Source organism: Ilyonectria robusta (genome assembly GCF_021365365.1).
Source record: "Ilyonectria robusta strain PMI_751 chromosome Unknown BGZ61scaffold_47, whole genome shotgun sequence".
Classification (NCBI taxonomy): domain Eukaryota; kingdom Fungi; phylum Ascomycota; class Sordariomycetes; order Hypocreales; family Nectriaceae; genus Ilyonectria; species Ilyonectria robusta.
The window spans coordinates 34,999-49,670 of NW_025764481.1; the positions used below are offsets into that span (position 1 = coordinate 34,999).

General features: G+C 49.9%; 7 protein-coding genes across 7 annotated transcripts; 4 read left to right on the forward strand and 3 right to left on the reverse strand.

Moving 5' to 3' along the window:
• Positions 1-157: 157 nt before the first annotated feature.
• On the reverse strand, positions 158-1,643 carry BGZ61DRAFT_404410 (aspartate aminotransferase). Its single transcript, XM_046243126.1, has 3 exons — positions 1,222-1,643; positions 363-1,170; positions 158-305 (listed from the first exon to the last, which is right to left on the reverse strand). Exons 1-3 carry the CDS (start codon positions 1,516-1,518, stop codon positions 190-192), a joined length of 1,221 nt encoding a protein of 406 aa, XP_046095083.1. The 5' UTR covers positions 1,519-1,643; the 3' UTR covers positions 158-189.
• A 112-nt stretch (positions 1,644-1,755) lies between these two features.
• Positions 1,756-2,908, forward strand: BGZ61DRAFT_523818 (uncharacterized protein). Its single transcript, XM_046252605.1, has 2 exons — positions 1,756-2,188; positions 2,243-2,908. Exons 1-2 carry the CDS (start codon positions 1,837-1,839, stop codon positions 2,824-2,826), a joined length of 936 nt encoding a protein of 311 aa, XP_046095084.1. The 5' UTR covers positions 1,756-1,836; the 3' UTR covers positions 2,827-2,908.
• A 297-nt stretch (positions 2,909-3,205) lies between these two features.
• BGZ61DRAFT_371693 (elongation factor 1-gamma) lies at positions 3,206-4,212 on the reverse strand (the record flags this gene model as incomplete). Its single annotated transcript, XM_046242124.1, has 7 exons — positions 3,206-3,322; positions 3,394-3,564; positions 3,620-3,680; positions 3,743-3,809; positions 3,867-3,953; positions 4,012-4,085; positions 4,136-4,212. The coding sequence occupies 7 exons, from the start codon at positions 4,210-4,212 to the stop codon at positions 3,206-3,208; spliced, it is 654 nt and encodes a 217-aa protein (XP_046095085.1).
• A 501-nt stretch (positions 4,213-4,713) lies between these two features.
• Positions 4,714-5,776, forward strand: BGZ61DRAFT_568149 (6-phosphogluconate dehydrogenase; the record flags this gene model as incomplete). The annotated part of the gene is made up of 3 exons (XM_046255990.1): positions 4,714-4,926; positions 4,978-5,134; positions 5,196-5,776. 3 exons carry the CDS (start codon positions 4,714-4,716, stop codon positions 5,774-5,776), a joined length of 951 nt encoding a protein of 316 aa, XP_046095086.1.
• A 1,124-nt stretch (positions 5,777-6,900) lies between these two features.
• Positions 6,901-9,557, forward strand: BGZ61DRAFT_568155 (heterokaryon incompatibility protein-domain-containing protein; the record flags this gene model as incomplete). Its single annotated transcript, XM_046255991.1, has 3 exons — positions 6,901-7,389; positions 7,777-8,405; positions 8,439-9,557. The coding sequence occupies 3 exons, from the start codon at positions 6,901-6,903 to the stop codon at positions 9,169-9,171; spliced, it is 1,851 nt and encodes a 616-aa protein (XP_046095087.1). The 3' UTR covers positions 9,172-9,557.
• A 731-nt stretch (positions 9,558-10,288) lies between these two features.
• BGZ61DRAFT_540696 (uncharacterized protein) lies at positions 10,289-11,257 on the forward strand (the record flags this gene model as incomplete). Its single annotated transcript, XM_046254943.1, has 1 exon — positions 10,289-11,257. One exon carries the CDS (start codon positions 10,289-10,291, stop codon positions 11,255-11,257), a length of 969 nt encoding a protein of 322 aa, XP_046095088.1.
• A 1,168-nt stretch (positions 11,258-12,425) lies between these two features.
• BGZ61DRAFT_540697 (uncharacterized protein) lies at positions 12,426-13,983 on the reverse strand (the record flags this gene model as incomplete). Its single annotated transcript, XM_046254944.1, has 6 exons — positions 12,426-12,444; positions 12,545-13,187; positions 13,246-13,376; positions 13,435-13,572; positions 13,621-13,774; positions 13,851-13,983. The coding sequence occupies 6 exons, from the start codon at positions 13,981-13,983 to the stop codon at positions 12,426-12,428; spliced, it is 1,218 nt and encodes a 405-aa protein (XP_046095089.1).
• Positions 13,984-14,672: the final 689 nt, after the last annotated feature.

Sequence of the window (14,672 nt, forward strand, 5' to 3'; positions counted from 1 at the left end):
CACGATTCAATTGGTTGGGGGGCGTCGCACTGGGGTACAGGGAGTTCGAGGCTGCTCCATCCCTCCATCCATATTGCAGGAAGCGCTGTGCTTCGGATGTTGCTCATGGACATGGCATGATCAGAAAGTGGGATATGCATTATATAGAATCAAGATTGCATTTGATAGACTAATTACTGAAGACTTCTATCAAACAATTGTACGCACAGCATCATCCAACGCCTGAGCTACATACTTCACATTGTCATCGTTCAGCCCCGCAATTGAGATTCGCGATGTATCTGCCATGTAAATGTGGTATTTGGCTGCAGCACATATCATTAGCTGACGTACTAAACCAGTAAAATAATAATAGAACTTACTCTCGAGATAACTGATCTGGGCGGAGCTGATTCCCATGTATCCAAACATGCCCGATTGACTGATGATGTGCGACCAATCCCCAGGCGTTTTGAGGCTTTGCAGTTCGTCAAAGAGCTTCTGGCGCATGGATAGAATGCGCGTTGACATAGTCACCAAATCCTTCTTCCACTGCTCGGCGATTTCCGGCGTGTCCAGAACAGTCGCTGCAATTCGGGCTCCATACACTGGGGGATTGGAAATGGTTGCTCGCTGGGAATTCGCCAGGATTGATCCAACTGTGCGAGCTGCATCTGCCGAGTTGGCAACCATGGCAGTGAGTCCGATGCGCTCTCCGTACAAGCCCATGCTCTTGGCAAAGGACATGCAGACGCAGGCTTCGAGGCCGAGGTCCTCGACAAAATACTTGATCGCCCATGCATCCTCGTCGACGGAGCCTGAATTGAAGCCCAGGTACGCGGAATCAAAGATGGGGAAGATATTCTTCTCCTTGACGATTGCCGCAATCTTCTTCCATTGATCCCGAGACGGATCACAACCAGTCGGGTTGTGGGCGCACGCATGCATCACCAATGCAGACTCGTCATCGGCAGCTTGCAGGGCTTCCACGTAGCGATCAAAGTCAAACTTTCCATCCTTGTAGTACGGCAAAGACTTGACCTCAAAGCCAATGGAGCTAAATAGCAGGCTGTGATTTGACCAAGTAGGATCCGTGATGTAGACGGTTTTCACACTGCAGCCTGCTTTCTTTATTGTGAGTCCTGCAAGTAGGAGGGCTCCTGTGCCCGACACCGACTGGCAGGAGGCCACCAGCGGGGATGTTAGTACTGTGTATTTTTGATAATATTCTTTACAACATACCCTATTTTCTTCAAGGGCCTTTGTCCCGTGGAAAACAAGCCGGACGGCTGCGTCACGAAACTGCGGAAGCCCCGCGATCGGCAGGTACTCGTGTCCGGCGTCGAGCACAATCTCCTTTGCCATTCGCACCGAGGGCAATACCCACGGCTGTCCATTCTCATCGCGGTAGGTTCCCTGGCCCAGATTGACTTTGTGCGCGAACGTATCACCGACATATCTCCTCGTCACGTCGAAGATGCTGTCCGGGGGGACGAACTGTCCCTTGGAGAATGCTGAGACTGGTTGAGTGGCGCCCATTGTGACAAACGGAATTGAGTGTATAGGTGTCGAAGCGGACAGCAAAAACGAACTTCTAAGGAACCGCCTTGGAGTATACTGCACGACGGACCAAATGGCACGGGGCTCACATTTGTCCGGTGCCTGAATTACTCCGCTTGGCGGAGCACCACATGCGTGATCGGGAGCGATTCGGATGAAGCCGTTGGCCACAGTGGGGTCGTCGGTTCTTTCGCCGGCTGGCCATGAGATAGAAAAGATCCGACAACGCTCTGTTGGATCCGGCAACCGTCTTCTGGTCATTGAAGCTTCAATTTATCCAATTTTACATCATTAATCATGGCACCGACTTGTCCCCCTCGAGGAGTCTACGCTCCCGTCGTCGCCTTCTTCAACGAAGATGAGACTCTTGACTTTGGAGCGCTCAAGGCCCACATCACGCGCCTCGCTAAGGCCGGCGTCGCTGGCTTGGTGATTCAGGGATCCAATGGCGAAGCCCCTCATTTGTTACATTCCGAGCGACAAGAAGTCATTGCTACAGCGTCTTCTGTCCTTAGGGAGAGCGGTATTCCCGGCGCTGTCATCATTGCTGGATGTGGTGCCCAGAGCACAAGAGAATCCATCCAGCTTTGTGAGGAGGCCAAACAGGCTGGAGCTGATTATGCTCTCGTCTTGTCCCCCAGCTATTGGAGTGAGTATACCCTTCAGGTTTCATCTAGTCAACACAAATTAACCTCATATCCAGCTGGAGCCATGCAGAAGCCAGTCATCTTCAAGTTCTTCGATGACGTCGCCAAGGCTTCCCCAATCCCAATCCTGCTTTACAACTTTCCTGCCGTCACCTCCGGGATTGATCTTGACTCCGATATCATCGCTGAGCTGTCAGCCGCCAACGCCAACATCGTCGGCTGTAAATTGACCTGCGGAAACCTAGGCAAGCTGCACCGCGTCGCTCATGATCAGCGAACGACGAAGCCATTTGCAGCATTCGCTGGAAAGTCAGATTTTTTCTTGCACGGACTCGTCGCTGGCTCAAATGGCGTGATTGCTGCGGCGGCGAACTTGGCACCAGCGGTGCATGTTCACCTCCTCAAGCTGTATGATGAGGGTAAGATCAAGGAGGCCCAGGATCTTCAAACCCGCCTTAGCCAAGCAGACTGGGTCTTGGTGCAGCTGGGTGTAGCTGGCTTGAAGGCGGCATTGGATCGTTACTATGGCTATGGTGGAGGGCGAAGCAGAAGGCCGCTGGGTCTGGTCGCCAGTGCCAGGTTTGAGGGTGAAAAGGATACCATCTTGAAAGGCTTAGTGGACTTGGAGAACTCCTTGTAAAAATAAAATAAAATAGATCACTCGATTAACGGAACCACTGCTTCATTCCGACATCCAGTTTACAGTTTTGGATTGTTTAAATAGGATTGAGTGTTATTATTTACATACACTAATTAAACTGCCAAATGCGCACATCACTTTATGCCCCCTCCTCATTTAGGTACGTGAGGAGACTAATACAGAAGTTAGATTAGTCCTTCATCTGCCTCGACTCTTTGCATAACTTGTTACTCTTGCTTTTTTATAATCGCCTGTTTACAAGTAATTGCTTTATCTTAACATTTGAAATGCTACCCTTATTTCATGATGACATTTGGAACAAGTCACATTGTCTCATGTTGAATCATCCATTGCACTGCAATCAATCAAGAGCCCAATCTCAGTCATCCAGGACTACAGGCTCGCCATCAATCTTCTTCCAAATATCCTCACTCTTAAGTCTCATCCACCACTCATGAATAGCAGGGTGACTGGCCGCCCACTTCTTGGTAAACACCTAGAGTTGCATTAGCTGGGTCTTCAAGATGTACAACAGGTCAGGTCAGGCTCTTCGAGTCGAACACTTACGAACTGATAACCTCTGGAAATGGCAGCTACTACAAAGAGATCGGCGAGAGTCAAAGTCTCTCCGACAAGATATTTCTTGCCTGTCAGTGCCTTCTCTACCACGCTGACCATAGCCTCGCTGTTCTTCTCAACAGTGGCGAGAATTTCCGGCGATGAAGGGGACTTGCCGATCTTAACGATGGGACATAGGTTAGCATTTACCAATATCTAAGCCAAAAAAACTCACCACCGGGTTTATCCAAGCCATGATCGGAGGTAGTAGCTCGCTGTTGGCAAAAGATGCCCACCTGAAAAGAGGTTAGAAATGTCCTCGAGAACCGCCCGCGGGGCTTGGAATAAATATATCTACTTCAGAGCTGTGGCTTCTTCCTCAAGAGATGAACCCAGCAGCTTGGTGTTGGGATCTTGCTTCGCCACTAGTTCAATGTTTAGCCGCCATACTCCAGGGAGTGCTGGTAGAGAGATACACCTACAGTATACAGAGACAGGGATGCACTCATACAGTGTAAATCCATCTGGGCGCTCTAGAGCCGGAACCTTGCCAGGAGGGAATTTTGACACTGTCGTTTGAGTATTAGCAATGGCGTCTACATGGCGCAGTGGGTCGTGAGTGCATACGATAATCCTCCCCCACTCCGCCCTTGCTTGCGTCGACCTTGATAGGCCACGCCTCCACATACTCAATATCTAGTCTGGGACTCGGTTAGACTTGACTGGATTCAGGTGGCTGAGGGGGATGTACTTGTTGTATTCGGCGATGTAAAGGCACATGGTCGCCCGAGGGGCCTTGGGATACCAGTAAAGCTTTCCGAAAGACATGGTGAACGTTTGTACGGAGTGAAATCGAGAAGAATAATTGAATTGGCGAGCGAGATGTGACGAGAGCGACTTGAAGAAAAAGTCTGGTTATAAAGTCGCACCCGCTCCATTGCCGCGGGGTTTCCTCCCGCCTTGTCGAGATCTCGACTCGGAGGAGCTCACACTGCCGTAGATTCGAGACTCCACCTCACTGCGGAGTCAATTTCGCTAGTGTTGTTACTGGGCGCTGTGGCTTGCCGGAACGTCCAAGGGTCGACTGCCGTGACATCTGGAAATGGATCTGGATGGAGCTCCACATGGGATCTGCGGAGCCCAGCATCGGAGTGCATTATCGCCAGAGGACGGTGCAGGTAGATAAGCGGAGGAGCTGCTGAAGGGAGTTGGTGCTTTGTACAGCCTTTCTACACCAGAACACCAAAAGACAAGTAATATTCAGTCCAGAGCTGAATCCTAGCAGTCAATAAACGTTTCGTGATCTTCATTACAAGCAAACGAGGAACAATGTCCCACGCACAACTTGGCTGGATCGGGCTCGGCTCGATGGGCATTGGCATGTCTCACAACCTTCAATCGCATCTTGCTACTTCAGGAGCCCCTGCGCTACTATATACCAACCGCACTTTGTCGCGCGGAGATGCACTCAAAGAGAACGGTGCGGTTCCTATCGAGACGGTAGAGGAGCTAGCAAGCAAGTCCGACATCATCTTCTCTTGTGTGAGTCAATTCAGATCCTGAAATGATGCTTAACACTAACACATCTCAAAGGTCAGCAATGATCAAGTTTTGCAAGATACAGCGCGTGGTATCATTGCGTCCGGAAGTTTGAAAGGCAAGGTGTATGTGGATTGTTCGACTGTCCACCCAGACACGTCAAAAGCTGTCGCGAACCAAATCGCCGAAGCAGGCGGCGAGTTTGTAGCAGGTAAATAATTCAATTCTGCTAAAAAAAAAAAAAAAAAAAGAAGAAAACTAACGTCCTACAGCGCCGGTTTTTGGTGCATCGCCCATGGCAGCGGCGGGCAAGCTCATTTTTGTCACTGCTGGCCCGACTTCAGCGACCGACAAGATCGCTCCCTACCTCAATGGCGTTATGGGTCGATCCGTCATCTCAATGGGAACTGATGTTTCCAAATCCAGCCTGCTCAAGATCGCAGGCAACATCTGCGTTATCTCATTCATGGAGGTCCTTTCAGAAGCCCATGTCTTCGCCGAGAAAACTGGGCTGGGCTCTCAGGTGCTTGAGGCCATGATTGCCGACATGTTTGGACCTACCATGGAAAGCTACTCAAAGCGAATCACAACGGGATTGTACGCGCCCGCCCCATCGGAGAAGGCGGGGTTTGATGTGCAACTTGCGGTCAAGGATGCGAAGCATGCTCTGAAGTGTGCGGCGGATGCTGGAACCAAGCTGGAGGTTAGTGAGCTGGCCTTGAAGCATATGCAGGAGGCCAGAGTTCTGGAGCCTGAAAGGCCGTTGGATAGTAGCTCCATGTACGGTGCCATCAGAAAGGAAGCTGGGCTAGATTTCTTCTCGGATGCGTGCAAGGAGCGGGATGCAAAGTGATATCGCCCGAAGAATAGCAATTGCAGTCGGTTGGATGTAGGGTAAGTCGCGATCGCCAGCTTGGAGTTTGCTGTATCGCCTTTTTAATTCGGTACAAAATAAACCCTCATGTCTACATATTGTCAATTTACCAGACGAAGCATTGAAGAGCGCCTAATTTTCGGACAGTTCCGTACAGGAATAATGTCATGGAGAGTAGAAAGCGACCGCGGTGAGGTTTTATCTTCAGCTACTTCCTGGTATCGACTATCAGCAAATCACTATACGAGAGCCTATTTATGAGACACCATCTCGTCGGGCAACACGACTCATAGTGTCACATCAGTCCAGGGCTGAACATCTGCAAGTATTCTGGAAGCCTAGAATCTTCCCTTTATCCAGTCCTCGCATTCGTCCCCTCCCCGCGAGCTGACGCTGGCAATGTAACCTCGTGCATCCGCCACTTAAAACTAAGCTGAAGCTGACCAGTAGCTCTGTCGTCCACTGCCTACAGCGCTGAGAACCTAATTCTATAGCGTTATCGCTCGTGACAATAGCGCTGTAACTAAGAGGGCTGTGAGATTATCGCATTAGCTGTCTACCGCAATAACTGTAGCTGCAAAATCATTCATTTTACCAGGCCTTCTAATCTAAAGAAAGCCCGTATTATTTACAAGCTCCATTATTCCCAATTTGAAGTATCATTATCTCTGGCAAGTTGTTTGGTAACCTCGTCCCGTCAAGAGCTACCACGGCTCTGGAACTCGAACAACGACAAGGTGTGGGCATCTTGAGGCGACGTCTGTCTCCAGATGGAGCTGAAGCGAGAACATGATAACAGGCTGATTTTTGTCTGAATGACCAAGACTGATAGACCTTTTCCGCATGACCGCAGCAGTTGCTGCATATCTAGCCAAGTTTGAAAGCTCAATGATAGGCGTTATTTGGTATTGGGCGTTAACTATCAACAGCCACGAGCGACATGCCTCCAATGAACGACCAGCGATGCCACCCCTCTCGGGCTGTGCTACGTCACATGAGTGCGCCTCGTCTGCGGCCTAGACAGCACTATAAAGGCGCACTGCCCTTGGTGCTAATAACCAATTCTCAGCTGAACCAATCTCTCATGGACAGGCCTGCCCACCATGGAAGAAAGATACATCTACAGGCCCCTTGATAGGGATAATGGCGAGATCCGCCTCGTCAAACTCGAAATGTCGGCGGATGACGACGACATCAGCTGCGAACTCTTGACAGTTCCGCTGGCTTCTGCTCCTCCCTATGAAGCCCTCTCATATACATGGGGATCACCACTCAACAAACACAAGATATCAATAGACGGCACACCTTTTCAAGTCACGGGAAATCTCTTCGCCGCACTGCAACATCTGCGAAATCCAACAAGCCTACGCGAAAATGTCCCCGTTCGCTACCAGGAATCGCACCGTCTGCTGTGGATCGATGCTATCTGCATCAACCAGGAGGACATTGATGAGCGCAACTTCCAGGTCCGGCTCATGTGGCATATTTATGCTATCGCGGGCCAGGTGTCTGTCTGGCTTGGCGAAGAGGCCGACGATAGTGCAGTGGCGATGGAGATGATAAGGCTTCTTGCGAAGAACTATGATATTCAGGTGACCAAGGCTATTGAAAGGATCCGAAAGGAGGGAGACCTTGAGAGGGATGTTGAATCCATGCGTCTATTAGACACATCTGAGGGCGAAGCTTCAAGCCAAGATACTACAGATAAGAAAGACGGGGAACAACAAACTTCTACTCAACAGGGAGTGAAGAACAAAGATCAGGGCAGCGGGACACAAAAACAAGCTCACGCAATCATGATGTTCGACAGACCCATCATAACCACATCCCCCTTCAACATGGCCTCTCAAAGAAGCATAACTCGTCATCTGGTCAACCACTCGGACGGTGAAAGCAGCACCTCGGCGTCAAGACCAAGGCGGCACTCGGAGCCAAGCACAACCGAGAAACTAAGCCTCGGTATTAGGAGCGAGGAAGAGGACACCTATGCACCGATGCATCTACTGCTCATGCTTCACGGCTCTTCCTTTGGCAACCACACCAACCCGCAGGATCCGTCCGAGTGGGTTGCCGTGCAGAAGCTCCTTGAAAGACCCTGGTGGCGACGCGTCTGGGTGATTCAAGAAGTGGCTGCTTCGAGGGAGCATCCTGTCTGGGTTGGCTGTGGCGAGTCATGGCTGCCGTGGGATGCCTTCATGGAAGCTGCTCTCGGCATAGAGAACATGAAAGGCCACCCTTTCTTTGAAAGAGTGAATAGGCTGGGTGAGGGAACGAAATGGATTATCGACAAGGCGACTTTAAAAGTTGCTCCCGATGGGAATCAAGAGCGCAGGGATAACTGGGGTGGACTGGTGAACTATCTTCACTTGACGAGATCCTACAGCGCCACGGATCCTCGTGACAAGGTATTTGCACTCCTAGGCCTCGTACCTCGACTCGGCATCATCCCTGACTACAAAGAACCGGTGGAGCAAGTCTTTGGAAACCTGGTAAGGGAGAGCATACGCGCGACCCATTCCTTGATGATGCTCCTGCTGCAGCGAAAGCCACGCCGACTCACGCTTCCTTCGTGGGTACCGGATCTCTCGACCGAGATAGATGGCGAGCTGTTCAACGGGGGATGTCCGATGGGTTTCTACAGCGCGGATGGAAATAGCTGGCACAACATGGGTATCGGCACCGTCCCTTGCCGGCTTGTGGAAGATGATCCACCGAATCAACTCACCGTCAGTGGGTTTATATACGATAAACCACTGGTGTTGGCAGAGACGTGGACATCAGGAAAGGACGAGCGGCAATCTTCAGCATACAAAGTCATCCAAGACTATTCCAAACTACTCGAAGAGACTGACGCCCAGCACTTCCCCCGCAAGCCAGGGAACCACCGCCAAGAATGCTTCTGGCGGACCCTCATCTGGAACGCCACAGAAGGGGATCGATACCCGGCACCTGATACCTACGAAGCAGGCTTTCAACGATTCAAAGGTGGCAACGACGTGCTCATTAACTTGTCAAATCCATCCACGGATGCAGCCGACCATCAAAAGATTGCGCCTGCAGACGAAGGGCGTGAATTCTACAACGCTCTCGTGAGGCATGCGCTGAACAGGCGCTTCTTTATCACGACCAGGGGGAACTTGGGTTCTGGACCGGCGGATATGCGCGAGGGCGACCACATTTGCGTGCTATTGGGTTCCAAGGTGCCGGTGATTTTGAGGGACGTCGAAGAGAGGCCCGGATATTATGGGTATGTCGGCCATGCGTACGTGCATGGAATCATGCATGGGGAAGCGCTGGCGTTGTTGGACTCGGAGGCTGATACGGACAGGGATGGGTCGAGGTGGATTGGGATTCGGCCGATTTGTTTGATTTGAGTATTATTTGGTGTAGGGATTTCAGTATTATGAGTGTTTGTCTCCGCGCGTCCCTCCTCGAACTCTCTACCACCGTAAGCTCTTCTTTTTATTGAGCCGGGCACCACTCAGCAGTTAGGGTACCAGTCTGGACATGGCAATGACCACGGGTTACCATTGCCGATAGAGCGCCCGCAAGCGGGCATATTCTACTCACGAGGCCACGATTTCAAGGTCTCGTCTTGAGCGGCTGCTGGACAGACAGCGTCGTCAACAAGAGCCATCACATACCGACTTCTAGGCGAGCTTAAACCAACCACAACACATCATTCATGGTTCCCTCACTCAAACCATTTCCGCATCAGATGGTTTATAGTTCAATTGCCATATCGATTGATTCATTCAACTGGTCACGTCTATGTCACAGAAACAAGCTCTGATATGTGATTCTTGGCCGATGCGGGGGTCCAGCCAGCCACCATGTGTATTATTAGTCTGCCACGAGTCTTTTCCGTGCCAGCCAACTTTGACTGAAATGTGAACTTTTCCGATAGTTCCACCATTCATATTATGATTTATTAGTAACAGAAGCAAAGCCTGAAATGCTACCGGTATTGTTTCCGGATGCGGCGTCCTGTCAGACACCCGGCTTTTTAGAGTTGAGCTGTTCGGCCCGTGATGAATTATTTATGGCTAAACTTGTAGCATATAGCAGACTTCAGCCAGTTGTCTGGAATGTGATTGTAACAGCTGCGTGGAGTCTTAGTAGCTATTGCTTGCTAGGATTGGATGCCTAATGAACGTCATCGCTATGGTTACGCGGTGCATCAAGGTGATTTATAGCAAAGGGTGTTTAAGATTTGGGTTCTCTGAAACGTAGACCAGTCTAGAATATATGAAGTCGATTGACAGCTGGAATGCCGAGTCTTTATGGCATTCCAAGGCTCACTGGGCTAGCTAAGAATGCATGAAAAAAGGCTCAAGTCAGATCAGAAAATCTGCTTCCAATACATATTTATTGACTGCCCAGCTTTCATGGTCTTTTTTTGCCACACATTATCCTTATTCATCCTCCTCGTTCATCCTCCTGGTACAAAAAACTCAAACTCAATCAAAGCTCTCATTCCTGAACTACACCATGGCCACCAGTCCTTGGCCATCGAAGTTCGTGGGTGCACACATCTACCTGCCGCAACCAGGAATAGAAGGTGATTCCTGGGACAACATCCCAAACTCGTGGAACGATATCCGCTTCGACGCAGTCGATGTTCTCTTCATCAGCCCCTTTTTCGTCAATAAGATCGACTACTCGATCATGCTGAGCACTGGTGATGATGGTACAACCTCTCTTGGCGGACGCTTCGAGTGGGTGATTCGAGCGGCTCGCTCCAAGAACCCCAACATCAAAATCATCTTGGAGCAATTCTATGGTTCTTGCGAAGGCGGGGGTGACTACGGCATCATCAGCAACGCTTCCGAAGTTGTCCAATACGCCAACTCTGTGTCCAACTTCATCGAAACTTACTACAATCGAATGCTCCCTGCCCTCGATGGGCCTGGTGAGGTCTCTGCTCGAATTGACGGTTTGGATGTCGACGTCGAGAAAGGCAATTTGTCATCAAACCTCCTATCTAGTATCCTCACCACTCTTCGCGGGAGCTTTGATGAACTCAGCTCCAAACTGAGTGCTCCCAGACTCACTGTTTCTATCTGCCCGGCATGGCCCACTAACCTCAACGCCAGTATGGCACAGTCTTGCGATTATGTCAACATGCAAAACTACTCTGGCGGCGAAGGAACAGACCCAAGTGTCTTTCTACAAGCCATCCCTGGCCTCAGCGAGCAGCAGCAGTTGTCATGGGGATTCGCTTCTGAAATGCCCAGCGTCAATACTACCCAAACATTTGCCGCCGTGAAGGCCAAAGCTCAGCAAATTATGAATGGGCGCTTCGCAGGTACCTATAACTGGCGTCTCAACTCTACCGACTATCCCTTCGAGAACGATTTCCAGGTCTGGCTGTACAACTTCGTTCATGGAGCCTCCTTGCCTGATGCGAAGCCAGAAGCTGTCGTGGCCCAGGGTTGGAACAATGATGGTCAGGAATAAGTCAAAGTGATTTCGACACAAGACCTCATCTTGACTTGAATTATTTTGAGACCTGGGTATCATCCATATCAACAGTCCCAGGCACAATCCCGATGGGTTCAAGCACTCAATCATCAATTACTTTTCTTTGTTGCAACATTGTTCATTTTGCAGTCGTCCAATGTAATGGGTACCGTTACTGCCAGTTGTGACCGCCTGGTGTGATAGGCGGTTAGGGACACTTGGGCTAGTTGGTTGCTAGTTGGGTTGTCTCTACCTAGGGTAGTCCGGATAAGGTTGAAAGGGGAGGTCGGAGCCTACACAGAGAGGAAGGCAATACTTTTACTTCAGAGATTCTTCCTTGAAGTTGGGCAGACTGGAAGGTCTCGAGACGACTATGAAGGCTATTAATTTGCTGCTTTTTTTTTTGCGAGATTCATTTGAGTCTATTTTAACCATCACTGCAGTCCTTATCCAACCTATGTCTCCCACCTCCGTTAAATATCGGGCTGCCGCGGGCACTAATGAAGCCTTGCCAACGGACCTTCTTGCAACAGACCTGATGTTCTATCTCATTAGATGCTTACTTATCAGGAGATAGAGGCCTCAGATCTATCCGACCCCATACACATACTCTGGTGCAGCTTCGGGCTGACCAGCCAAGATGCCTGTGTGGCGATCTTCTATGCATCTCCCTCAAAGCAAGTTAATGAGTTATGTGTTGTTGCTGTCCCTTTCTGCTGCTAAGCTAGTCTCAACACACGCCGCGACAAATCTCGCCAATATGCTATGCTGGTGGATGATTTGCACTGCCGGCCTCATTGGACCAAAAACACTCGTAATATGCTGAAGCGATGAGTGAAGAACTTAGACACAAATGTATGTGCTACACCTTAATAATAGCACAATGAGTAACCTTTTAGAATCTGGCACGGTTTAAGGTCATAAGGGAGAAATTTGACCCCAATGGTATCTACAAGAGCGTAGTTGGAGAGATCCTGGGCCTGTACAGTTGAGGCTGGAGGGATTCACGTTCGTGGCCAGTCGAGACTTGATTCTAAACGTAGACAAAGATAACACAATGCCAATAGTTTCGACCGAGAACATTGTGTGACTGTGCATTTTATAATTGAAAAAAGTTTGTCATGATTGATATCCTAGTCAAAGCTAGACGGCCAAAATAGCGACTTTACCGCTGTTGTGGCGCACTGTCAAGGTGTTAGCAAGTGTATGTGATGAGGGTGAGACCCGTTGTCCAATTCTTCAAGTCGTTTACCCTGATCAAGGTGAAAGAATGGAATGACTTACAAGCCGAGGCAGGGACCCCACCAATAATCGAAATCAGGGTCAACCGTCGGTCCCTGTTTTGCATACACGACAAATCCCACAGGGCACATGTCTGTTAAGCCCTGACAATATAGCTCTGTCGCATCATCGCTGATGAAATAATTGGTGCACTCAAGCTCGGGCTCAACCTTGTGCCTGAAGTAGGCGCAGCTCGGATTGCCATAGCAGCTCCTGCAACACTCGTTCACAGTCAGACCGTTACTTGTCTCGCCAACCACATCATTGGCCAGCTGGTTCATCCGATACATGTATCCAGCGTCTTCAGAGACGTCATCGCAAGGGTCGGCGGTTTCGATCACGATTTCAGTGGTGGCTGTAGTGTCCGTAATTGTAGTTGTGTCGTGTTGCGTCGATGTGGTGACCGATGTGTCAAATATAGTCGTCAAAGTGTGAATCGTTTGAGTGACGGTCTGGATGACGGTCTCGGTGGCCTCGGGTGCACATAGGGTTCTTCCGCCAGTATATTTGGTGAATGTGACGGTCCTGGTAACGGTCCGAGCCTGGCTTTTCTCCACGTAGGTCGTCTCGGTGCAGGGAGACTTCTTGACGGTGACGGTAGCTGTTTGTGTTGATTGGTAAGGCTGGGTTGATGTGAGGAAACAAGCTGAACGAAACAAGTCAGTACTACAAAGGATTCAATTACTTGGGACGGGGTAATGTACAGCATTCTTCAGGCAGGGGTGCACGACGATCGTTGCGCTTCTTGATGTCGCGCAAATCGACGCATCGCTTCTTTCGGCGAACACCGCAATACGGCTTTACCCAGCTCACAGTGGAAGTACTGAGCTCAGTCCTACGGGAAGATCGGCATTAGTGAAGATGGTAAGAATAAACCGGCAGGTTTTACTTACACCGTGCTAGTCGTCCATGTTGTTTCAAACTCCGTCGTTACAGCCGTTGAAGTTGCCGTGGAGACTGTAGTGTCAATCACCGTAGTCTCGACGATTTGTGTCGATGTAACCGTTAGTTTAAGTGTTGGCTGCGTGATACTAAGTAGATCATTAGATGGTTCGATGTAGGTTGCACTGGCTGCTTACGGCGGCCCAGCTTTTGTGATCGTCTTCTCGATTTTCTTGGTAACCTCCTGTGGATAAATGGTTCTCGTTACAAAAGCAGTGGGTTGAATCGTGCGGGTCGAAGTGATGGTCGGCGCTACAGCTTGACAAGTTGCGACTTTCATCTTCTTGGCGTCTATTGACCAGGAATCAGTACTTCGCCTTCAATCTTACGTGTGTTGCCAAGATGCAATCTCCGAAGGGAATCATACCGATGAGACCAGAGCATCTTCCAGCGTTCCGCGGAGACACATACTTGCACAGTACCGTTGGATTCTTGCAGGTCGGGATAGAAACTGCCGATGCTGCAGCGGCTAGCACGAAAACAAGCGTTGGAAGCTTCATTTTGTCGTTGAAGGACGGGATACTTAGCCTTGAGTATTCTAGAAAAATGGCGACATGGGATTAATTAATATGATGGCCTCGCTCGCTTGTCCTGAGCATCTAGCTTCACGAATACGAGGCTCGCTTCGGCTACTGCACCTGTCAAAAACGCCACTATCGAGCGCCACCAAGCTACAACGGCTTTGGTAGGAGGAACTTGGCCAGAAATGAACAAGAGGAATTGCTATGTCAATGAAACTAGCTAGAATGTACCTCGTGGCCGGACGGAGGGGGTGTGGTTCAGCTGTCAATAGTCCAGCCACAGTGACTGCGGGTAGATTATCATTGGATAAGCCTTATCGCGTCAGGTTAAGGTCCCGATTGACGTAGACTTGCATCGTCAGGTGTCTCTGGCCTCTCAGTTACAAGAAGTTTGAGTCAATGTATCCAATGGCCAAGCTTAATATGAAGATTCAACCCACTAGCACTCCACTCCTCCTTGTCTTAGCGAACGCAGGAAAGATACGCTGGCTGAGCCTCTTGACGCCCTCAACTCACCGACATTAGACGACGCGCATCAAGGATAAACAATGAAAACAATCGCCTATTAGTCTCGATCGATAGCGCGATCGATAGCCTCGAAAACATGGCATCATCTCCACATGAAGAGGGGTCCTATTCCTATGAGAACCCCTGTCTGCCGCCCACAT

Excerpts from the sequence above, each read along its gene's own strand:
- BGZ61DRAFT_523818 (XM_046252605.1), top strand. The coding sequence starts at position 1,837 with ATGGCACCGACTTGTCCCCCTCGAGGAGTCTACGCTCCCGTCGTCGCC. Across the intron at positions 2,189-2,242 it reads CTTGTCCCCCAGCTATTGGA|CTGGAGCCATGCAGAAGCCA; the intron begins GTGAGTATACCC and ends CCTCATATCCAG.
- BGZ61DRAFT_404410 (XM_046243126.1), bottom strand. The coding sequence starts at position 1,518 with ATGGGCGCCACTCAACCAGTCTCAGCATTCTCCAAGGGACAGTTCGTC. Across the intron at positions 1,171-1,221 it reads AGGCCCTTGAAGAAAATAGG|GTGGCCTCCTGCCAGTCGGT; the intron begins GTATGTTGTAAA and ends ACATCCCCGCTG. Across the intron at positions 306-362 it reads CCAGATCAGTTATCTCGAGA|CCAAATACCACATTTACATG; the intron begins GTAAGTTCTATT and ends TATGTGCTGCAG.